This window comes from Lepidochelys olivacea (genome assembly GCF_965140295.1).
Source record: "Lepidochelys olivacea isolate rLepOli2 genome assembly, chromosome: 9".
Lineage (NCBI taxonomy): Eukaryota > Metazoa > Chordata > Testudines > Cheloniidae > Lepidochelys > Lepidochelys olivacea.
Window position 1 is genome coordinate 7,858,374 of NC_140419.1, and position 24,801 is coordinate 7,883,174.

At 52.2% G+C, this 24,801-nt stretch overlaps 1 protein-coding gene across 2 annotated transcripts in view; it reads left to right on the forward strand.

Annotated features, from left to right (window-relative positions):
• The first annotated feature begins 9,397 nt into the window (after window positions 1-9,397).
• The window catches only part of DVL3 (dishevelled segment polarity protein 3), a 45,449-nt gene continuing 30,045 nt past the window's right edge, over window positions 9,398-24,801 (forward strand). Inside the window, exon 1 of one of the 2 annotated variants that reach the window (XM_084639422.1) lies at window positions 9,398-9,642. In XM_084639422.1, coding sequence (XP_084495548.1) covers window positions 9,476-9,642 — 167 coding nt within the window. In that variant the 5' untranslated portion in view covers window positions 9,398-9,475. The remainder of the gene's footprint in view (window positions 9,643-24,801) is intronic. The other variant, XM_084639423.1, reaches the window with a different exon arrangement.

Below are 24,801 nucleotides of genomic sequence, written 5' to 3' on the forward strand. Positions count from 1 at the left end.
GTTTGGTTCCATGGCTCTCAGCACCCCTGGACCCGTAGTTCGTGTAGATTTAAGCCTACAGTCTGTTCAGCAAGGATTCCTTTTGGAACTGGCTTGCTTAGCCTAGTCCCTTACTCCTCATTTCCTTGGCTCTGGGGTCTTTACTCCCATGCATTGAGTGAATCACACATAACAAGACTTTTGCAAGCAATTAAGTCGGTGTTTATCAGCTGGGAGTATTTAATCACTTATCCTATTTTTAAAAAGCAGCTGCGGTAATGAGTCTGTTAATGATATGAGCTGCAGGATTTGAACTATGGAGCTGGAGCAACATTACAACTACAGAGTGCGTACAGTCTAATTTCTCCATTCAACCTTACATGGCCTGTCCGCACCTACCTTATCGTTGAGGAGCCTGCCACTAGAGAATACTTTGAAAACTCCCTCGTGTTGTGCTGCAGCCTTACTAGCAGAAAAGAAAAGGACATTGTAGGGAGAATGGTCACTTTGGATGAGCTATTACCAGCAGGATAGTGAGTTTTTGTGTGTGGTTTTTGGGAGGGGGTGAGGGGGTGAGAAAACCTGGATTTGTGCAGGAAATGGCCCAACTTGATTATCATGCACATTGTGTAAAGAGTTGTCACTTTGGATGGGCTATCACCAGCAGGAGAGTGAATTTGTGTGGTGGGGTGGAGGGTGAGAAAACCTGGATTTGTGCTGGAAATGGCCCAACCTGATGATCACTTTAGATAAGCTATTACCAGCAGGACAGTGGGGTGGGAGGAGGTATTGTTTCATATTCTCTGTGTGTATATAAAGTCTGCTGCAGTTTCCACAGTATGCATCCGATGAAGTGAGCTGTAGCTCACGAAAGCTCATGCTCAAATAAATTGGTTAGTCTCTAAGGTGCCACAAGTCCTCCTTTTCTTTTTGCGAATACAGACTAACACGGCTGTTACTCTGAAACCTAGCAGAAAAGAGTCTGCCAGGAGTTGGGAGTGCAGAAGGATGACCCTCCCAGTACCAGCCACCCCCACCTGTGGGCACCCAGGAAAATCTTTAACATTAGCTCCCTGTATGGTCCCAGGGCATCGCCTGCTGGACAGGCAGGAGCTGAAGTTGCACCATAGGGGGATACAAACACACTGAGAGGGGAGCTGTTACAGCAGACCTCCACATGTCCAAGAGCATTACAACACAAGAAGAGAGAGTTATGCTACATCCTTGAATATCTTTGAGGCGTTAACACTGCATTAGGAGGGCAGTTACAGTGGATCCCTCATGCCTTGATGACACTCTCCGATGAGAAGGGGCACATTAAACTAGACCATTGCACGGCTGGGACTGTTGCCAAGATCCCTGTGGAGTTGGACCATTCCTCTGCCAGTCACTATTCTGCGTGAAGGGCCATTGTCTACAGAAAGAACTCCAGACCAAGGCATGTGGCAATTTCCCCAGGGCTGAAGTGGAAAAACCACCCATTCCCCTCTTCCTGCCTCCTATAGCTGCTGCTTATTTGCCAACTTTTCCTGCTCTGTGCTTAGGGCTCCAGTTAAATATTAGATTGATCTCCCTCACACCGGGCTGTGAAAAATTGGAGCCATAGCTAGGTCGACGGAAGAATTCTTTCATCAGCCTAGTTCCTGGCTCTCAGAGAGGTGGATGGACCGAAAACCCCCTTCCGTCAACGTAGTAGACATCTATACTACATCGGCACAGGTGCACCGCCAGAGCTATGCTGCTGTAGGCGTCGTACTCTCAGGAGCTATTCTTGAAGGCTTTTTGTTTGTTTGTTTTTGGCAGGGGGTGCGGAGCTAAACTTAATGTCAGGCTAATAGATTCCCAGCCAAGCGAGTGCAGCTCCCTGCCAGCAGCACTGCCTGAGTGACCCAGGCCCATCGGCAACAGTCACAAGACTTGTCAGTGTTGCCTGGAAATTATCAAGTGGGGATTCCACCCTGGATGTCTGGGAACCCAAGGAAACTGGCCTGTTCCCTCCAAGGGGAACAGCTTATCCTCCCGACACATGGGATTCTAGCCCTGACGGTGGGTGATTTTTCAGAGTCTCGTCTGTGCTGAGCCCTTGGCAGTAGGATGCTTTCTCCTGGCTTCACTGTTTTGCCTACAGCACCCTCATGTGCGGGTACTAGACAGTGCAACAGAATCCCTCTCCAGTAGAACTGGCTAACGCTCCCAGCAGCTCCCTTACAACTTTGCTCGTCAATGAGACCGTTTCTCAAAGGGATAACATTAGTCACATAGGTGAAAGGAGTTCCCGGGTCTCAGGTAGAAAGAAGCTTTCCTAACCAGCCACCAACTTGCACGCGTTTGATGAGGAATCTACTGCTGGGAGGGGACTGTTTTCCCTGCAGCCCTCAGGGGCACTAATGGGGAAATCCAAGGAGATCGCAAGGAGTGTGGAGAAGCAAAGAAGGGAGGTGTCAGAGACGCAGAGGGAGTCTGAGATGGGGAGTGTTAGAACTGGGGGGGGGGCACATGATTGCGAGGGGTTGAGATCGTAAAGGGGTGGGGGTGAGAAAGAAAGGGGGTGGGGGGGTCAAAGGACAGCTTGGGAGACCCCAGGGTCCGTGCACACATGTGGGGCTTTGTTTGTAGGAGAACCAGGAGTCGCAATTAGGTGTCCCTTGGCGGGGGCTGGGGTTGGAGGGAAGCTGGGGTGGGGGAGAGAGCTCTGGGGTGGAGAGAGGGTTTGGAGCCTACAGGGGAGCCTGAGAGCAGGTTAGATGAATGGTATGTGTGTGTTCAGGCTGTCCTGGAGCTCTGTTAGGAGTGGGGGCAGCTGGTGGGTGTCAGGAAGACGGGACTGGAGGGAAGTATGTGTGTTCAGGAGTGGGGGCTGTCCTGGAGCCCTCTGTGGGGCAGCTGATGGGTGTAAGGGAGGGGGCTGTATGGAAGCCAGGGCTCAGGGGGGTGGGTATGTGTGTGTCTTGGGGGAGGCTGTCCTGGAGCCCTGGGGTTATAGAAGGGGACTGTAGGGAAGCTGGAGCTGGATGGAGCTCTATGTGTATTTGGTGGTGCAGGGAGCTGGTGGATGTAGTAGGGGGCTGCTGGGAAGACTGGGTTGGGGGAGCTGTGTGTATTCAGGAGTGGGGAGCTGTCCCAGAGTCCAGGGGAAGGGAGGTGGGAAATCAAGATGTCTGGAGAAGCTCACGAACATGGGTGCCAACCTCAAGGCAGACTGTCAAGAAGCAGGACACAAACCCCAAATTGGCTGTGTGTTCTATAACTAAATTTCACCCACCAAGTAACAAGTGTGAACTCTGCCAGCACTAGAACAACCTTCCCATGGAGTCACACATAGTCCCCCTGAGCAGGTGCTCTGGTCTATCTTGCCACCCAGGAGAGGCTGCCTTGGTCCCTTTTACCAAAACTCACAATAATATTCAGGTTACTCCCAATCCCAAAGGACCAGTCACTTACCCTAAATCAATTCCATCCCAGATCTCTCACCAAAGACAACACTGGCAGTCAATCCTGTAGTAGTTAATAAATCTTTAGTTAGATTAAGAAAATATATGAGTTATTTACAAGATTAAAGCAGGGGAACGTAACACACACAAATGAGTTAGTCTTAGGTTCCAAAAGGTGATATGCAAGCTCTCTATGTTCTTTAGGGCTAACCCAAACTAAACAGCTTGGGGATCCCTTGCTTATGCTTAGAAATACTGCCCTTTCTGAATGCCAAGCAGCATAGGGATGATAATTTCTCTTTAACAGGGATTTTTATTCCCTTCCCCCAGCATTCGAGCTATGATAGGATGAGGTACCCTCTTCATGGGCGTGAGGGAAGCCATCAACAAAGTCTTTTGTTCACTGATGTTCCACTGTGGTTTGTCTGGCTCTTCTTTTGTTGGGGAGGAGGTAAGGTAAATAGTATTTAACACTAAATGCTTCTCCCGACTGTGGGTTTTACAGTTTTAGCAAACACTTAAATATTACCTTATAACAGGGGGTGAAGATGTTGCTAGTAAGATTAAGGGCTTGGCTACACTCACATTTTATAGCGCTCTAACTTGCTGGCTCAGGGGGGTGGAAAATCACCCCGAGCACAGCAAGTCTGAGCGCTTTAAAGCGCTAGTGTAGACAGGCTCCAAGTGCTGGGAACTGCTCTCCCAGCACTCAGAGCTAATCCCCTCCTGGAGGTGGATTACCAGGAGCGCTGGGACACCTCTCTCCCAGCGCTCCTACGCGACCACACTCACACTTCAAAGCGCTGCGGCGGGAGCGTTCCCGTGACAGTGTTTTGGCATTTCCAGTGTAGCCATGCCCTTAAGTAAGCAGCCTACAAGCATTTAATAAAGTCTGAACACTAAACACATTTTTATATCTTTTTTTTAACCATGGTAACGCACAGACGAGCCAGACTGGTTTCCAGCTATGCATTTGTCAATGTTCAGTGGGGCCCAGGGCCTGTGCAAGGATATTTTGCGCCCTAGATGAAACTTCCATGTTTAGAATCATAGAATCTCAGGGTTGGAAGGGACCTCAGGAGGTCATCTAGTCCTACCCCCTGCTCAAAGCAGGACCAATCCCTGATTTTTGCCCCAGATCCCTAAATAGCCCCCTCAAGGACTGAACTCACAACCCTGGGTTTAGCAGGCCAATGCTCAAACCACTGAGCTATCCCTCCAGAATATCCAATTATTGTTAATAATACAAATTATAAAATTAGAATGACAGGTTTCAGAGTAGCAGCCGTGTTAGTCTGTATTTGCAAAAAGAAAAGGAGTACGAGTGGCACCTTAGAGACTAACAAATTTATTTGAGCATAAGCTCACAAAAGCTTCTGCTCAAATAAATTTGTTAGTCTCTAAGGTGCCACTCGTACTCCTTTTCTTTTTGAAAATTAGAATGGCGGATACGCCGTCATACAACAACTGACAATATCAGTATGACAAATTTCAACAACCTACACACGTATATTCGCACATGATAAACATATACACTCAAATACTTAACATACGCACACACCTGACGCAGAGTTTTAGCGAAATGATGCAGCAGCGAGTGCCAGAGACTGAGATCTGAAACAACTCAACAAAAATAATTAGCCTCTGTCGACAATCTCCGAAACCTAGTCAACTTAGCACTATAACCGGCCTGTCAGGACGGGTGACGGCCACGCGCGATGAAAAGGACGACGCCTTGGCCGCTTTGTACCGTCGTGAAGCAGCACGCTTGTGCCCGCCACGCAGAGCTGGCGTAGGCTATAGCTGTAACGTGCGAGAGAACAACCTCTCTCTTTTCTTTATTCATTCGTTTTCCATCAATAGTGTAAAAAAAAATTGGGGGGCACCGCTTTTTGGCACCCCCAAATCTCAGCACCCTAGGCGGCCGCCTAGTTCACCTAGAGGTTACACCAGCCCGGCTAGCACCTGGTCTGCCAGCATCACAGGGGAGCTGGTGGGTGTAGGAGGAGGCTGTAGGGAAGCTAGGGCTGGGGGAAGCTGTGTATATTCAGGTAGGGGCTGTGCTGGACCCTTGTGGCGGGGGGTGGGGGGGAAGCTGGTGGGTGTAGGAGGGGGCTGTAGGGAAGCTGGAGCTGTATGTTCAAGGGAGCTCTGTGTGTTGGGGGGCTGTAGGGATGTGGGGGACTCTGTGCTGCAGGACTGCAAGGAAGCTGGGTCTGGGGGGCTCTGTTCTGGGGGGAAGTAGGGAAGCTGGAGGCTCTGCATGCTGCAGGGAAGCCAGGACTGGGGGCGGGGGGCTCTGTGTGCTGCGGGGCTGTAGGGAAGCTGGGATGGGGGGCGCTCTGTGTGCTCAGGGGGCTGTAAGGAAGTAGGGCTGGAGGGCTATGTATTGTGGGGCTGTAGGGAAGCAGGGGGGACTCTGTACTCAGGGAGGGTTGTAAGGAAGTGGGGCTGGGGGCTGTGTGTTGGGGGACTGTAGGGAAATGGGCTGGGGGGGGCCTCTGTATATTGGGGGACTGTAGGGAAATGGGTTAGGGGCCTCTGAATATTGGGGGGCTGTAGGGAAGTGGGGTTGGGGACTCTGTATATTGGGAGGCTGGGGGATCTATGTGCTTGGGGGCTATAGGGAAGCGGGGGGCTCTATGCACTCAGGGGGCTGTAGGGAAGCAGGGGGAGCTCTATGTGATGGGGGGACTGTGTGCTCGGGGGCTGTAGGGAGGTTGGGGAACTCTGTGAGCTCAGGGGGCTGTAGAGAAGTGGGGGTGAACTCTGTGATGTGGGGGCTCTGTGTGCTCGGGGCTGTAAGGAGGTTTGGGGGACTCTGTGCACTCGGAGGGCTGTAGGAAAGGGGGGGCTCTGTGTGGTGGGGGCTGTAGGGAGGTTGGGGGGGCTCCATGCCCTCAGGGGCCTATAGGGAAGCTGGGGGAGCTCTGTGTGCTCGGGAGGCTGAAGGGAAGCTGGGGGGGGGCTCAGTGCACTCAGAGGGCTGTAGAGAAGTGGGGGGGCTCTGTGGTTTCAGGGGGCTGCAGGGATGTGGGGGGGCTGTGCTCTCAGGGAGCTGTAGGGAAGCGGGGTGGGGGCTCTGTGCTCTGGGGGGCTGCAGGGAAGCGGGAGGGCTGTAGGGATGCGGGGCTCTGTGCTCTCAGGGGGCTGTAGGGAAGCGGGGTGGGGGGCTCTGTGCTCTCGGGGGGGCTGCAGGGAAGCAGGGGCTCTGTGATTTTGGGGGGCTGTAGGGAAGCGGGGTGGGGGGCTCTGTGGTTTTGGGGGCTATAGGGAAGCAGGGGCTCTGTGGTTTCAGGGGGCTGTAGGGAAGCGGGGGGGCTGTGGTTGCGGGGTGGGGCGCTCTGTGGTTTCGGGGGGCTGTAGGGAAGCGGGGTGGGGGGCTCTGTTGTTTCGGGGGGCTGTAGGGAAGCAGGGGCTCTGTGGTTTCAGGGGCTGTAGGGATGCGGGGGCTTTGTGCTCTCGGGTGACTGTAGGGAAGCGGGGCAGGGGGCTCTGTGGTTTTGGGGTGCTGTAGGGAAGCAGGGTGGGGGGCTCTGTGGTTTCAGGGGGCTGTAGGGAAGCAGGGGCGCTGTAGGGAAGCGGGGGCGCTGTGGTTTCAGGGGGCTGTAGGGAAACAAGGTGGGGGGCTCTGGTATCGGGGGGCTGTAGGGAAGCAGGGTGGGGGGCTCTGTGGTTTCAGGGAGATGTAGGGAAGCGGGGTGGGGGGCTCTGTGGTTTCAGGGGGCTGTAGGGAAGTGGGGGGGCTGTAGGGAAGCAGGGGCTCTGTGGTTTTGGGGGGCTGTAGGGAAGCGGGGTGGGGGGCTCTGTGGTTTTGGGGGGCTGTAGGGAAGCGGGGGGCTGTGGTTTTGGGGGGCTGTAGGGAAGTGGGGGCTCTGGTTTCGGGGGGCTGTAGGGAAGCAGGGGCTCTGTGGTTTTGGGGGGCTGTAGGGAAGCGGGGGGCTGTGGTTTTGGGGGGCTGTAGGGAAGCGGGGGCTCTGTGGTTTCGGGGGGATGTAAGGAAGCGGGGTGGGGGCTCTGTGGTTTCAGGGGGCTGTAGGGAAGCGGGGGGCTCTGTGGTTTCAGGGGGCTGTAGGGAAGCGGGGGGCTCTGTGGTTTCGGGGGCCTGTAGGGAAGCGGGGTGGGGGGCTCTGTGGTTTCGGGGGGGCTGTAGGGAAGCAGGGGCTCTGTGGTTTTGGGGGGCTGTAGGGAAGCAGGGGGGCTGTAGGGAAGCAGGGGGCTCTGTGGTTTCGGGGGCTGTAGGGAAGCAGGGGCTCTGTGGTTTCGGGGGGCTGTAGGGAAGCGGGGTGGGGGGCTCTATTGTTTCTGGGGGCTGTAGGGAAGCGGGGGGCTCTGGTTTTGGGGCGCTGTAGGGAAACGGGGGGCTCTGTGGTTTCAGGGGGGCTGTAGGGAAGCAGGAGCTCTGTGGTTTTGGGGGGCTGTAGGGAAGCAGGGGCTCTGTGGTTTTAGGGGGCTGTAGGGAAGCGGGGGGCTCTGTGGTTTCAGGGGGGCTGTAGGGAAGTGGGGGGCTCCGTGGTTTGGGGGGCTGTAGGGAAGCGGGGTGGCTGGCTCTGTGGTTTCGGGGGGCTGTAGGGAAGCGGGGGGCTCTGTGGTTTCGGGGGGCTGTAGGGAAGCGGGGGGCTCTGTGGTTTCGGGGGGCTGTAGGGAAGCGGGGTGGGGGGCTCTGTGGTTTCAGGGGGCTGTAGGGAAGCAGGGGCTCTGTGGTTTCGGGGGGGCTGTAGGGAAGCGGGGTGGGGGGCTCTGTGGTTTCAGGGGGCTGTAGGGAAGCGGGGGGCTCAGTGGTTTTGGGGGGGCTGTAGGGAAGCGGGGGCTCTGTGGTTTCAGGGGGGGCTGTAGGGAAGCGGGGGGCTCTGTGGTTTCGGGGGGGCTGTAGGGAAGCGGGGGCTCTGTGGTTTCGGGGGGTGCTGTAGGGAAGCAGGTGGGGGGCTCTGTGGTTTCGGGGGGCTGTAGGGAAGCGGGGTGGGGGCTCTGTGGTTTCGGGGGGGCTGTAGGGAAGCGGGGTGGGGGCTCTGTGGTTTCAGGGGGCTGTAGGGAAGCGGGGTGGGGGGCTCTGTGGTTTCGGGGGGGCTGTAGGGAAGCGGGGGGCTCTGTGGTTTCGGGGGGGCTGTAGGGAAGCGGGGTGGGGGGCTCTGTGGTTTCGGGGGGGCTGTAGGGAAGCGGGGTGGGGGGCTCTGTGGTTTCGGGGGGCTGTAGGGAAGCAGGGGCTCTGTGGTTTCGGGGGGCTGTAGGGAAGCGGGGTGGGGGGCTCTGTGGTTTCAGGGGGCTCTGTGGTTTTGGGGGGGGCTGTAGGGAAGCGGGGGGCTCTGTGGTTTCGGGGGGGGCTGTAGGGAAGCGGGGTGGGGGCTCTGTGGTTTCGGGGGGGCTGTAGGGAAGCGGGGGGCTCTGTGGTTTCGGGGGGGCTGTAGGGAAGCGGGGTGGGGGGCTCTGTGGTTTCGGGGGGGCTGTAGGGAAGCGGGGTGGGGGGCTCTGTGGTTTCAGGGGGCTGTAGGGAAGCGGGGTGGGGGCTCTGTGGTTTCGGGGGGGCTGTAGGGAAGCGGGGTGGGGGGCTCTGTGGTTTCGGGGGGGCTGTAGGGAAGCAGGGGCTCTGTGGTTTCGGGGGGCTGTAGGGAAGCGGGGTGGGGGGCTCTGTGGTTTCGGGGGGCTCTGTGGTTTCGGGGGGGGCTGTAGGGAAGCGGGGGGCTCTGTGGTTTCGGGGGGGGCTGTAGGGAAGCGGGGGCTCTGTGCGGTCAGGGAGGCTGGGAGCGGGGCTCGTTGCTGAGGGGAAGCCGCCGCGCGCGGGGCCGGGCGGGCCGCCCGGGGAGCGGGAGCGGGGCGAGGCCGGGCCGCGCTCTCGCTGCCCAGTGAAGCCCCTGGGACTGGGGGCCGCGGGGGCGGAGCCGGAGCCGCCGGAGTTTGCGCTGTAGCCGGGCGGCGCTGGGACCCGGAGAACAAGGGCGAGGGGGACCCACCCCGCGAGAGGCCGGGCCGGGCCGGGACGCTGTGCTCGGGGGGCTCCGCGCCGGGGCCGAGGGGCGCTCGGGGCCCGGGGGGCTGCGGGCCTGGTCGGGGCCCGGGCGGGGGGCGCCATGGCGGCCGCCGAGACGAAGATCATCTACCACCTGGACGAGCAGGAGACGCCCTACCTGGTGAAGCTGCCGATCCCGGCCGAGCGGGTCACCCTGGGCGACTTCAAGGGCCTCCTCAACCGGCCCAACTACAAGTTCTACTTCAAGTCTATGGACGATGACTTCGGGTGAGTGGTGGGGGGGGCACCCCCGGACTGTGCTGGGGGGCACCCCCCAATCCTGGCCCCGGGCTGTGCTGGGGGGCTCTCTGGGGGGCACCCCCCAATCCTGGCTCCCGGGCTGTGCTGGGGGCACCCCCCAATCCTGGCCCCGGGCTGTGCTGGGGGGCTCTCTGGGGGGCACCCCGCAATCCTGGCTCCCGGGGTGTGCTGGGGGCACCCCCCAATCCTGGCTCCCGGGGTGTGCTGGGGGCACCCCCCAATCCTGGCTCCCGGGGTGTGCTGGGGGCACCCCCCAATCCTGGCTCCCGGGCTGTGCTGGGGGCACCCCCCAATCCTGGCTCCCGGGCTGTGCTGGGGGCACCCCCCAATCCTGGCTCCCGGGCTGTGCTGGGGGGCTCGCTGGGGGGCACCCCCCAATCCTGGCTCCCGGGGTGTGCTGGGGGGGCACCCCTCCATCCCAGGGCTCCTAGCACCCTCAAATGTCCATGGCTGGGTTAGAAGGTTGGGGGATTTGTACCTTCTTCCCCAAATCCTCTCTCATTTTGGGGCTCCGTAATCTAGTTTTTCTGACACCCCCCCCACAAAAATCTGCATCTCTTCAAGGAGCCACCAACCATGCAGGCACACGCTTAATTTTCCTGTGGAGCCCCTGATCCTTTCCTCTCCCTGGGATATTCACATCCCTTCACCCCATTCTGTCATCTACCTGCGTCCCACTCTTTTCCAGTCTCTGGTGAAGATCCCATTTCTGGCTGAGGAGCTCTGCTCCTCCTCTCTTGCAGAGCACCTGCTTGGGAAGGGGTTGCAGAGCCCGTCTTGCTTGGTTTTCCCCCCCCTCACAGGATTCACAGTTTACACTAGAACTTGTGAGGGGGCGACTGGGGGTTGCAAGTGGCCTATAGTTTCACACTCCTCCTAGCTCCTTTCTACTACAGCCAAAGACTGCCTCAGGCTGTGACCTTGTTCAGTCTCATAAATTAAACAGGGCTGGGCCTGGTTACTGCTTGGATGAGAGTCTTTCAGATAATTCTGAGTGCTGCAGAAAGCTGTGTGTGGGAGTCATTAGGGGGTACTTTCTCTGCTGAGTCCGTTTTGACCCAAATGCCCCAGTCTGGTGTTAGGTCTGGAGATGACCGCTTTTCGTTTAGACTTAGAACCAATGTTGAGCCTATTCATGGTCCTGAAATGAGTTGGTATTACCTTTTGTCCAAATTCCAGTTGAGTTAAGTACATCTTCCTGCCCTACCTTCTCTCTGGAATTTCAGTTGTTTGCACTACATATTCTGTGCCTAAATTGTTGTATCCCGTTGTTGGGTACTGCCAAACTGCTGCTGCCTTCCCTTCAGAGGAGGCTGCATTTCAGTGGTGGGTGAAATGAATTCTCTATGCATATTGAAAAGGAGTACTTGTGGCACCTGAGAGACTAACCAATTTATTTGAGCATAAGCTTTCGTGAGCTACAGCTCACTTCGCTGTAGCTCACGAAAGCTTATGCTCAAATAAATTGGTTAGTCTCTCAGGTGCCACAAGTACTCCTTTTCTTTTTGCGAATACAGACTAACACGGCTGTTACTCTGAAACCTGTCTCTATGCATATTGTTTGTAAATAAATGCTTTGGGATCCTTTGAAATATTGATCTCAAAATGAATTGGAACTCTTGACTGCACCACTGCCATAGAGGTGGAAAAGTGTCTGTCTGCATTTGTCAACCAAGAGTAGTAATACATCGCAATGTCTCAAGTTGTGGCCAGGGGGTCTGGTGGAAGCTGTAGGGACCTGTGTTAGGCCTGGTCTTATTTCATAGCTTCACTAATGATCCAGAAGAGGAGGCGTATGGCAGATCAGTGAAATTTGCAGATGAACCAAAACAGGGAGGAGCTGCAGATACCAGTGAGGACAGAGAAATGATACAGAGAGACCCAGTGAGACTAGAAATGGGCTGCAAATAATAAAACAAGGATCATCTTGGACAAATGCAGCTCATTCAATGGGGGAAGGGAATAACCCTAAACCTGGATCCTCTTTGGGTGGAAGAAATCTGCAGTGTGGGAGTGGATGAGAGAGACTGAGGGGGTGGGCAGCAAATCAGACAGGAGTCTGCAGTGTGATATGGGATAAAACGCTGGTCAGTGTGGTTTTGTTTTGGTGCCACGTACTTCTATGCTGCTGAATAAATCATCTAATTGAGGCTGCAGACACAGAGGCCTCAAGTTCTGGAGCAGGGAGGGGAGAGTCTCTCTCTGCCTGACTCTGGGGAGAACCCATCTGGAATGCTGCGTTTAGTTCTGGGTACCTGCTCGTTCAGGGAAGTGTAAGGAGAACGATCTGAGGGTTGGAGGGAGACAGTAAGACTGATCCAGCTGTGGAATTGTTCCCAAGGAAGGGGCGGGGACCCTGTCACATGAGATGTTTTGGTAACTTCTAAATAGTATACAGGAGGGAATAACTTTCAACTGACCCACGGGGAGGTGGGCTGGCAGGTACCTACTCGGGTCTTGTATCTCCATCTTAGTAAGATGCATGGGGAGGAGAGATCGTAATGATTTGTAGAAGGGCATGGACACTTGCAGTGCCATGTGAATGACTGAAAAGAATTGCTGTGTGATTGAGATAGAAAGGGGTGGTATTCATGTGCACTTATTACTCTTTGCCAGACAATCTGCCCCTTTTCCCCAGGTTGCCCCTTCCCCCAGCACCTGCAAGAAGGAACATGGCTTGTGTGGAGTGAGTCTCCTAAGCCAGCCTGGTTCTGACAGTGGGAGAACTTCTAGAAACTACTTCTTTATGAGGCAGAGGGAATGTTGGAGCCTGAAGGTTCAGTGGCAGCTGGTAAAACAGAAAGGAGAAGCCTCCAGCTGGGATGGGCCTTGGCCCTGGTTCTAAGGAGACAAAACTCCTAGGGAATGAGGGTGAGTTCTCTGCAAGCTGTCTGCCAGGGATGGATGCATTTCACTCTCCCCAGAGTTAGCCAGATTTACCTGCTAATACAGGCCTAACAATTTCCCCTTTCCTCCTCTGCCCTTAGCCCAGGCCTGGTCAATTCCGTCTTTTCCACCTTTCTCCAGGCAGGACAGCTCTGGCATGGCGTTCCCTTGGGAGCTCCGTTCAGCTCTCCACATCCCAAAGCAGCAGTGCAGCCACTGGCTTAGGCCATGTCTTCTCTGTGAGCACTAGGGCAGCACAGCTATGGCACTTTAGTGTGTTAGGGTAGACACTTGCTACGGCGCTGAAGGCGCTTTTCCGTCACTGTAGATAATCCACCTTTCTGAGCAACAGTAGGTGGGTTGATAGAAGAATTCTTCCATTGATCTGGTCATGTCTACCCTGCGGGTTAGGTCAGCACAGCTACAATGCTCCAGGGTGTGAACTTTTAGCTATGCCAGCCTAACATTTAACTGTAGACCATGCCTTAGCGTGTGGGATTTTCCTTTCTTTTATTTATCTTGGTAACATCTGTTTGCTCTGAGTATCAGGATTGCAGGGAGGCTGATTCAGAGTTTTCATCTCCTTGGAAATGTGAACCAAGATTCTCCTTACTGAGTGCGGAGTTGCAGGGCTGATCAGCAGTTAATGCTAGCCAAAGTGCAGGGTACCCAGCCTTGGAATAAGCGAATCCCAGAACGGTATCTTCTGTGGGAAAAGAAAGAAAGAAACCCAAGAATAATTAATCTTGCAAATTTGGAAGAGGGGAGGGTTAAACAGAGAGGTTGCAAGGTTTCCTGAGCTAGTCCTCATGGGGAAATGTGTTTATTACCCACCCACGAAGCAGGAGTCTGTTGCTGGACTGAGATGCGACAGCTACAAATGGCAGTAAAGTCCCCTTGGGTAAGTCACTTAATCTTTCCGTGCCTCAGTTCCTCATCTGTAAACCAGCCATTATAATACTGCCTCCCATCCTTTGTTTGTCTTGTCTCTTGAGATTGTAAGATCCTCAGGGCAGGGACTCTTACGTGTGTGTGTTTGTGTGTGTGTGTGCAGTGCTTCACCCAACGGGCCCCGATCTCAGTTGATACAGTAATTTAAAAAAAAAAAACCTCTAAAAAATCAGGGTACCCGTGCAAGGACATCACAAACACCACACCTCCTGAAGCCCCATTGTAGCTTGCATGGTTATTCAGTAAGGGTATGGATCTCAGTAATGTGTGAAAAGGCTCCCCCAAGTTGTCATAGTGAAATGGTGTCTTGCTTTGTGCATCACAAATGCAGGTTTCAGAGTAACAGCCGTGTTAGTCTGTATTCGCAAAAAGAAAAGGAGTACTTGTGGCACCTTAGAGACTAACCAATTTATTTGAGCATGAGCTTTCGTGAGCTACAGCTCACTTCATCGGATGCAGGTCTTCTCTGCAGTCTGTGCTATGATACAGTTGCAAGGGTTAAACTAAAGGTGTGATTTTTAAGCCAGTTTAAATTAACCTGGTGCAACTCTGCTTGTGGCTGTTCTCTCAAATCAATTTAAACCAGGTTTTTATTGGTTTAGATTTTACCTGTAACCAATATAACCAGTTTTAAACCAATAGAAGCATGTCCATGTAGTCCTTGCTCTGGTTTAATTTAAGTGGTCTTTTAAACTCATGCAATTTCTGTGTGTGGGTAAACTGTTAGCAACTGGCTCAAGGGTTTCCCTCTTCTCTCCTCTCCCTAAATCCTTAGCTGCCTGAAAGTTTTAATTTTCCCCCTTAGTCTGCTTCTTTTTCTCATAACTCCTCTTGTGCTTAAGGAAGTGGTTGGTCTGAGCGATTGGTTGTTTTGCTTGTCTCCATTGTGCCTTGCCAACTCTTCTGTTCCATTCCATTGCAGTCTCTGGACCTCTGTGATCTCCCCTTTTTTGGCAGTGATAAGACAAACTAGCCCCCATGCCCTTTTGTGCTGCATCACTGAAGGGACACAAGTGATTTGGAGTGGGATGATGGGGTGCTTCTGCTGCTTCTCCCATTGATTTTTGCTTCTCCCACTTGTATTCAGGAGTTGATTCCAACTTTAACCTTTGAACAGTACCGAGTGATTTCCAGGTCTCAGCTGGCAAGCGAAAATTGGTATCCAACTAATCACCAGCCTGATAACTAATCCAGGCCTGTTTAATTATCACTCTGCTTTCCAAAGATGGGTTCAAGGCTGAGATTAGGAGAACTTTCTGGAGACCGAACAAAGCAGGCCCTGCTGGAATTCCCAGCTTGTGGGTCGGACGCTGTTGGTATTTGGCGACCTCATCTCGCGCACATGTGCATGGGGAAATGTGTTGATGTCTGCTGAGAGGCTGGCTGATTTATTTTTATTGTGGGATCTTTCTGAAGTCAGTGCCAGGAGCCTCTGTCTTCCTGGTTGAGAGTGTTTGGAGACAAGGAATGGATCCTAAACTTAATAAGCAGTGTCAATCCCTAAGAAGTGGTGAGCTGCCTCACAGTGTGCCAGCACTTTGGAGCCTGAGATGATATTTTCTTGTATGCGTAACTTTCTTGTTTGCAGAAGGCTCTTGGCTTTGCCCTGTTCCTGGTGTTAGGTGCTGCTGTCACTCAGACTGGATTGCATGCAGGGAGAGGGTGAGAGAGAATCTGTTGACAATGTAAGTGAGCTTACAAGGCTTGGAAACCTTGTGTGATTTGTTTGCTTACTTATTTCCCTTGTGGTAAGTGGCAATGCCTGTCCTGCACTTCTCCTCCTCCTCCAGCTAGTGACCCACTAACTGTGTCCTTACTCATACTGAGGTAGGGTGTATGCTGTCCCTATGGTGTTCAGGGGCTGAGCACAAATCCGTTGCTGAGTCTTTCCTAAGCAGTTAAATTCTAATTGAGGAGAAGAGTTGCTTGTTCCCTGGATGTCCCCCAATCCGCTGCTGCAAAGACAGGAAGGGCTGAGGGGACAAGACAAACGGTTTGGTTGAATTGTAGATGCCTGCAGTGTTGGGTGCTCTGTGTAGCTCTGTTTAGGACAATTCGTCTGACTCAACCTAGAAATCCTTGTGAAAAAGCACCTGGCTCCTAGGACAGAATTGATGTGGTTGGCCGATGCCTAGCATATTGACTGGCCCTCCCCCAACCAGGTTATTCCTTCTCAAGCTGACCAGAAAGCTTGAGGTCCTTGGAGGGCAGTGTTCAGCTCTGAGACATGTTCACAGTACGCTCGTCTATTGCAGTCTCTCCTACTTAGCTGTGAGGGTACAGAGGTCTCCCTGCTGATCAGGTGGGATGGAGTTGCCTGAGTCGGGGCGAATGGTTATTTGCAATGTTTCTTGGGTGTCTGAATGCTGGGCTCTGCACCCACTGACCGGCTGCACTTCCTGCCTTGTAGGCTGCTGAGCACATGGCTAGGGACTGCCAGCCTCTCCCTGCTCTTCTGGCAAGTTTCCACACCATTCTCCCCAGTGTGGTGTGGCACATAGACACTGGAGTTGATCCTAGTCGTGGCTATTGCAGGAGCCTGTTCCTAAGTTGTGGGGAGGAGGCAGAGCAAGAGCACCAGGGCTGGGGTGTCACAGATATGTCTGGGGAGGGTTAGCTGCTCTACTCACTCCAGGATGGCATTGCATGTGCCTGCATTGCTGCACCTTCCTGCTCAAACCCAGCTATTAGACTCTGTCGGTGTCCAGCCCTGTCTGTGTTGTGGTTGGCACCATCTTACCGTCCACCATGTTTGATGGCACTCGTACCCGGGCTTCTTTGCCATGGAGAGGTGTTCTGTAAGACAAGCTAGCCAAATTGGGCCCTGTCTACAGTACACAAATAACAAACCTTCACAACCCTTACTGAACTTGGTTGCAGCTAACAATGAATTGAAAAGCTGAACACGGACTTCTTGACACAATTCTGATTTTTGAAAAAGTCTGGAAGGTTTTGTTTTTGTTCTGGTGTGGAACGTAAACCAGTTTTGGGACTTCAAAATTTGTCGTGAAACGGAATTGCTGTCCTCTAGCCATCTCTAGGTGCCTCTGAGCTGAGTTCCAGCATGTTTGATCTGGCATTTTGTCTGTGATCATGGCCAAACATAGCCTTGTTCTCTGCCTGAGCTGCCTGCTCTTGGTTGTTAATGTCACGGTTTCAAGCATGGTTCTCAGCCCATCTGCTGAAATGTATTGCACTGGATTTAACCCCTTGTATAAACATGGCCCTTCATCCTTGTTTCCCTGAGTTGCTGTATGCTGTCCATCACAAGGTCCTATTTGGTTATGATGTGGCGAAATGGGAATTTTCTGTAAATTTTTGTGAAACCTATGTGTGCCTCAGTTTCTCCTGTATTTCACATGCCTACCCAGTAGTGGAGGAAAAAGGACTGTTTTCTCTCAGACAGGCTGAGAGAGAGACATGGGTATGAAACGTCTTCTGTATTTTCCACAGTATGCATCCGATGAAGTGAGCTGTAGCTCACGAAAGCTTATGCTTAAATAAATTGGTTAGTCTCTAAGGTGCCACAAGTCCTCCTTTTCTTTTTGTGAATACAGACTAACATGGCTGTTACTCTGAAATGGGTATGAATGTCATTTGTCTGAGCCTGAATGGGTCCTTAAAAGGACTGACTGAGGCTGACCCCATCTGAGTGGAAAATCTGAGAAGACCATGGCAAATCCATTCACCAGGACATTGACACCTGGCAACTGATGCCCAGAGGGAGAGGGGTTTCCCCACCGCTCAGCAGGGAAACTGAGCAAAATCCCCCAGCTCGAGAACAAAGAACTGAGAAGGAGTGAGGTGGAGGGATCGGAGTTGGCTGTTGGAAAGAGTCGGGCCTCTCACCTGGGAACTGCTCCTGGAGGTCAGAGTGAGTGAGTGAGAGAGAGAGAGAGAGAGAGAGACAGAGCCTGAACATGGAGTTCATTACAGCTTGGCTGGGCTCTGGGCTAACCAGAATGGGCTTGGACTATGCTTTTACCTTCAGTTCTCTGAGCTCATCTAAGGACTTCCCAGGCTGCGACCAACTGACTGATAAACCTGACGGTTTTTGACACTGAGCGTCACTGCAAATACTAGTGCGTTAATCCCTACAGGGTGGACAAGTCTCTACCAGGGTCTGTCTCAGCTGGACTCTCTGGACGGAGCTCACAGGGTGAAGCAGGAGGGCTGGAGCCCCAGACGTTCAGTCTAGGAGGTGGTGAGGCCTCATGGCCCACCCTGAAGGAAGAGTGATACCCCTTGGGAGTCTGGCACATCGAAGGGATTCCTCCCAGAGACTGTTCCAAAGCTGAGGGCATAGCACCAATCCTATGGATCTGTGACATATGGTTCTGCCAGAAAGGGTGTTTTTTTGTACTCAGTATTAAATTGGCTTCAGTCGCTGACTCTCTTTTCTGAGCTCAGTGGTCTGCCACTGGCTTTCAGTGACAGCAGGCTCTAGTGCTTTGAGTGAAGGAAAGAGGCCTCATGCACATAGCAGCCTGCCAGGGAACATGTGAGACTTTGGTCGGGGGGTATCTCTGGCTTCTGTGGTCAGGACAGTGAGTGCCCTCCCCCAGTGCTCACTGGAAGAACATGATACTGTTGGTTTTCTGGTTTACTTTTGCCTCTTGTCCTATTAGTGAGCTAATGATGACAGTATGGCAGCCATTGTTCGGTCTCCTGGTTTCCATTTAAAATAAATGTTTGAGAGTCTTGTTCTGAACTTGGCAGAGCTCCATTCCGCACAGGGCCCTTCGCTCCCTTTGTAGCCTGGCTGCCTTTCAGCCATGTGTCTGGGTGGTGCTGCTTGGGGGCAATGTTAGTGTCCCCTTTGCCGGGAGCAGTAAGGGGGTGGGATTGCCAGGGAATTAGTGTTGTTGGCTGGCTTGGAGTTGGTGATGCAGATGATGGTAGCTCGTGCCCCTTGTGCTCATGGCTCAGGATGCTGAGCCCCTGCCAGTCGCTCTCCTCAAGCTTAGCTCCCATGTACATGACTTGTTTGCCCTTGGATTCCCCACCTACTCTCATCTCATTGGGCAGCTCTGTGATTCGTCTCCATTGCAGTGTCCAGTCCAGTGACTGTTGTCGTATATTGTTGTAATAGCTGTATTGTTGTCCTGTTGCAGTCCACTGCCCAGAGGACTGGCTAATCTCTGTCTCCGATGAGGGCTTCTCCTGAACTAGGCAATCGCTGAACTGGTGCCATGCGCTCCCTCAGCAGAGACTCGGGCATGGCTGTGCAAACACTAAGAAACAAGCTTCTGCTCAGTCTTGTGGATCCCCAGGAGGCTGACAGGACCAAATGTGTTTGAGCTGCAGCATTCTGGCCCAGAGACCTCTTGAGCTATGGAAGCTGATGTGCAGAGCTTGGCTTGATATTGCTCAGCCAGGAGGGAAGGGGAGTGCGAAAAGGAATCTCGGTGTGGGTCCCTCAGCAGCTCTTTCTTCACAGTCGTGCTTGGCTTCCATCTTCCTCACAAAAACCAGCCCCTTTTTCTAGGCAGTCAGGCCATACGCCTTTCTCTTTAGCTATGCAGAGCACATTGTTAAGGTTCCTTGTGTCCTTTCTGAGGCTTCTATGATGTAGGTTAGTGGAAGCCACCTGTGTAGCTGTTGGGGGCGGTGTAGGGTGACCAGATGTCCCGATTTTATAGGGACAGTCCCGATTTTTGGGTCTTTTTCTTTATATAGGCTCCTGTTACCCCACACCCCCATCCCAATTTTTCACACTTTCTGTCTGGTGTGGTGGGAAAAGGCTATGCAGACTCCCCACTGCAGCTGATGGGATGTTTCAGTTTATGCAGCTCCTGGAATGAGAGAATCGGTTTGATTCTGCTGATCCGTCACCTCCCCTGCCCGTGAGCTAGCCTTGGCTGCGTCCCATATAAACATCCCAGAGAACACAGCAGTGTCCTGGGCCAGGGCATTGCTTTTACCTGACTCTTTGTGAAAGCCCCTGCAGGGCAGCTGGGCGTGGGTGAGTTTGGTTTGTAGAATGCTGTGCAATCTGCTGATGTGGACATTGCCTGTGTGTTACCCAGTCCTCTGTGCACGCTGGATGCTGTTTGGGTTGCGTGGAGGCTTATCAGATAGGGTGACAGCCAGAACCCTGTTTGGTGTTTCCGATTGATTCCCTCCTCTTTCCCCTCCCACCCTCTTGTTTGTTAGCTGGAGGCTGCTGCCATGACCTTTGCTACCTGGCTGGTGGTTTTCTGGAGTGTTTGTAGTGGGGTGGTTCTGTCTGCAACATCATGTGATCCCAGCCCTCATGGCTGCTTGTTCAGATGGAGCATGTGAACCCCATCATTTCATTCGGGAGCGGGAGGTGTTAGACAAGACTTTGTTGGAAGCTACTGTCCGTAGTACAGTTTTCAGATCAATTCTCCCCGACACATTTTTGAGGCACTTGGAGCAGATCTGATTTTTGGGAGGTTGGGTCAATCTCTCAGCTATTTTGGCTCCATAGCAAAACCTTCCACTCCCTCTGACCACGTCTACAAGAGAGGTCCCAGTCATTATTCTTGTTTATAGAGTGCGCCAGGGTGCTCTGTACTGTGTGCGCCATCCCTGCCTCAAAGGACTCTCAGGCTAAGCAGACGAGCTTTTGTGACTCGCAGATGAGACATATTGGCATCTTCCTGAGCTTCCTTTCTGCTGCTCTGAGGCTCTTGGTCTGGCTTTTCTCTCTCTCCAGCCTTGTGCTGTTGGGACTGTGATAATTACAATGGGCCAGCACAGTTAAGAGCTAAGTTGCTCTGGTAGCTTTGGCAGGCACAGAGTTGGAGCCGGGCTCTTCTCCCCTGGGCTCACAGTTGTACAGGCAGTATTGTTTGGAGTTGGAACAATTATGATTTTATATCAGTTACTTTCTAGATTGGGGGGAAAAAATTCCCTAGAACTGCCCCATTGTGGCTCAAGTCTCCAGGGCAGTGGGAGCAGCATTCAGTCAGTGTGTCATACCGGCTGGGCTTTGAGTTGGTTGTCCCCACTCTGCTCTGCCTGCCTTGCTGGCCAAGATGTAAGTAAAACTACAATGAATTCCCGTAATAATGACTGAACTGGCAGGAAAGAATCAGGCTTGTTGGCCTTGGCATTACAGGCTCCGAACTGCACTTAAGCTTTAAATCCCTGGGAGGGAACAGGCTTCCTCATGCCCCCCAGGGTAGGGACATAGGCTTCCCCATAGAGAGCAGCTGCTAGGAGAGAACTAGCAGCAGCCCTGTCTGGGAAAGTCTTTCCTCTCAGCTGACTTCTGGATCTGCCCTTGCAGTGCTGAGAAGAGCATCTGCTGAATGACCTCCCTCTTTGTTGCCAGCTGTCTCAGTGACTCATGCGGAGTGCTGGGTGTGAATGAGACAGGCTGTGTTTGGGTTTCTCTGTTCTCTGATGCCCAGCAGCTGCTGCCATACACACTAGTCTACCTCAGAGATGAGTCTAAGGGCCAGTCAAACAGGATTGCATTCTGGGAGCTGTGTCACAGGCTTGGATTACAATGGAGAGGACGTTTGTGCTGAAAGTGTAGGCCTAAGAGTCAGGTGCCCTGGATTTTGTTCTTAGCATTGCCACCAATTTACTGACTTTGGCCAAGACACTTCCCTTTTGTGTGCCTTAGAGTCCCCCTCTGTAACATTGGGGTAATACTGACCTACTTTATTGGGCTAGAGATTAGTGTTTGGAACGTGCTTTAAGATCCTTGGCTGGGATGTGCTGAGAAAGGGCCAGGTCTTATTCTAGCCTCATGGGGTGAATTCCAGAGGGATTTATTGTACAGACAGGGTTCCTCCTGAGTTGTTAGTAATGTGGGTGTCCTAAGAACTTTGCTAGGATTTCTGATGGAATTCTTTCCTAAACTGGCCCCTTGTGATGTGTCAGCTGTAAATCCAACCCTTTCCGGCTCTGTAGTGAGTACCAGGGTCTGAAGAGAGAGCACAGAGGCTAGCAGTGAAAAAGGCCTGTGGATGTGTGCTCATCTAGGCCTTGTCTTCTCTAGGGGAAAAAATGTTTTATTTTTACCATTAGTGTTTATCTCTGCCTGTTAACGTGTGTTAAAAGTACAACTGCCTTATCCATAACTTTACCACGTTAATTACCATCAGTGCTTAATTTGTAATGAAAGAGGTGCCGGGTCTCAAGCAGTATTTTTACTTTCATAACTAATGTGGCAAGCATCGGTGCCGGGGCTATGAACTGCCAAACCTAGAGGTGCCTCAGCCCCGGCACAAATTAAGCACTGGTTACTATCTGTTGGCAAAACAAACTTTTTTCTTAGTTTGGATGCACCCCCAGTCTGGCTTGCAGATACTGGGGCAGTTTTATTCTCTAATGCACTTTTTCTAGTGTTTTGCCCCAGTTTAGTTTTAAATGTCTGAAGCAGTTGGATTCCCACCTCTTTTCTAGGAAAATGATTTCCCTGGCAGGTTTCTCTCCTGGCAGAGTTCTCGCTGATAGCTTATGTTATTCCTTTTCTTAATAATATTCTCTTTCTCCTACCTACACTCCACTGTCTTCCCCTGAATAGCTTTTCATTTCTAGGAGGCTAGTAGCAAGTCACTGTACCTGTGACTCAAGAGTCCTGTGGGTAATCTATACGTGGGCAAACCAAACTGTTCACTGTTGGAGATTCTTATGCTGTTTGGGAGGAGAGCATCATGTACCTAATGTACAATGAACCCTGCAGGGCAGCTTCTGGTCTACCCTTTTGTGTTCATTGCAGTGTCTGAGTCATTAAATAGCTGGAGGTAATGTGCAAAATACTGCACTAAGTGTGACTTTGGTACTTGATGTGATCACCAGTTTGTTGGCAAAGCTTTGAGAGTGCAGAGAAGTTCATTAGGGTGCTAGTCATTGTGGTAGCTGACTCATCCGTGTGTTACTTAGACCTTCCTAATGCAACCTCTCTATTCCCACAAGTGAAATCAGACTAGGCCAGGAGATGCCTTCATTGTAGTATGGTAGAGGGACTTGCATTATAGATACATTTTCAGAAACGTACAACTTTCTCCCCAAAGGGCCCTCTTGGATAAGATTTCTCATGTTAACTGGAGCCAAAAGGTGGATTATTTTGGTATGCTGATAGGATTTTGTTTGTCTGGACCTTCTCTCCCACCTCCCCCTCCCCCAAGAATTATGGTGTGTTTGTCACACAATTCAGCTGCCTTTTTATGCACGTATATCTTTAATCTGGGCCCTTTTGAATCTTCTAGTCCCCCCAGCTGACACAACCCTCCATGTGGCCAATGCCTTGGGCTGTGCTAAGTATGGGGAAATTGCCTGCTGCTTGTGTGCTCTTCCTGAGATGTGGAGTTCATATGCACCTGAGTTGAGATGTGCACAGTAGTCACATGCCTGTGTTTCTATGTGATCCTGTCTGGATCTCCCAGTCTTTCAAATGCGTTGTCATAAAGCGCTCCCCGTGACTTAACTGCGGGGCAAGGAGAGACATTCCATGCAAATGCTGTATTATTGCTTCAATACGGCTAAGAGTGAGGGAAGTGGAAGTCCTGGGTCACATAACAACTCTGCCCATCCTGCAAATACACTGGGGCAGGAAGTGGATCTGTTGCTGAGCATAATTATCAGCAATGGGCCACTCTGAAGTGGTGGTGGAAAAGGTTTAACTAACTGCTAGTGTAACCACTTTTCAACACTGCAACAGAACTCAGTATTCTGTTGTTTATTCACATAATAGCTGCAGCTTGGGTAGAAGCAAGGCAAGTCCTACCACCTTCCACTGTGTCTTTTCCCTGCTCTGGAGAGACCGCTACAGGAATGGGGCCTGGCAACCTAGATTTGCTGAGACCGCCAAGAAGAGGACCAATTTGTGCCAGTTGTGACAGTGATCCAAGAGAAGCAAGGGAGCCAAAGCAGAATGACTTTAATTTTGAGGGGTTTCAGAGTAACAGCTGTGTTAGTCTGTATTCGCAAAAAGAAAAGGAGTACTTGTGCCACCTTAGAGACTAACCAATTTATTTGAGCATGAGCTTTCGTGAGCTACAGCTAGCTCACGAAAGCTCATGCTCAAATAAATTGGTTAGTCTCTAAGGTGCCACAAGTACTCCTTTTCTTTTTAATTTTGAGAACAGCCTGGGAAGGGCTGGGGCTGCTGGGACTTTCCCTGTCCTGCACATTTGGCTAAGCTGCTGCTTGGAGCAGTATGCCATCTCCTTGAGGGAGTGCTTGACTTGACTGGTCAGTGTTAGTTTTGTTCTGTAACTTGATCGCTCCCTGGGTCTCTGTTCAGTCCCAGCACATCCTCTTTCTTACTAGGTGGAATCAGAGCATCTATCTTTCTTTTCTTGTTCTTCCAGTTGCCAAAACCAGTGTCCCCTTCCCTTCTGTTTCGCTTCCCTGGACCCCCAGGTCTGGTGTTTGCATGGCGCTGGGGGTAGTGCAGAAGGCAGGACTAAACCAAGAGACTTTGGCCTGGTTTACACTAAGGGGTTAGGTCGAATTTAGCCACGTTAGGTTGATTTAAAAATGACTAGGTCCATGCAACCAACCCCGTTCCGTCGACCTAAAGGGCTATTAAAATCAACTTCTGCACTCCTCCCAACGAGGGGAGTAGTGCTAAAATCGATCTTGCTGTGTCGAATTTGGGATAGTGTGGACACAAATCGATGGTATTGGCCTCCGAGAGCTATCCCAGAGTGCTCCATTGTGACTGCTCTGGACAGCACTTTGAACTCCGATGCACTAGCCAGGTACACAGGAAAAGCCCCGGGAACTTTTGAATTTCATTTCCTGTTTGGAAGTCGTGGCGAACTCAGCAGCACAGGTGACCATATAGTCCCCCCAGAATCGTAGAGCGTAGAATGTTCCTACGCTCCCCGTATCATCTCCGTCCCTGAGGTTTCCGTAGATTAGAAGGCAAAAAAAACGCACTCGCGATGACATGTTTTCCGAGATCATGCAGTCCTCCCGCACTGATAGGGCACAGCTTAATGTATGGAGGCATTCAGTGGCAGAGACCAGGAAAGAATTAAGTGAGCACGAAGAGCAGAGGCAGAATGTGATGCTGAGGCTAATGGGGGAGCAAACGGACATGATGAAGTGTCTGTTGGAGCTGCAGGAAAGTCAACAAGACCACAGACCCCCTCTGCATTCACTGTATAACCGCCTGCCCTCCTTCCCGTGTTCCATAGCCTCCTCACCCAGACGCCCAAGAATGCGGGTAGGGGGAGGCTCCGGGCACCCAGCCACTCCACTCCAGAGGATGGCCAAAGCAACAGAAGGCTGACATTCAAACAGTTTGCTTATTGTAGCCACACTAAAAATCAGTGTGGCTTTGTCCTTCCTCCTCCC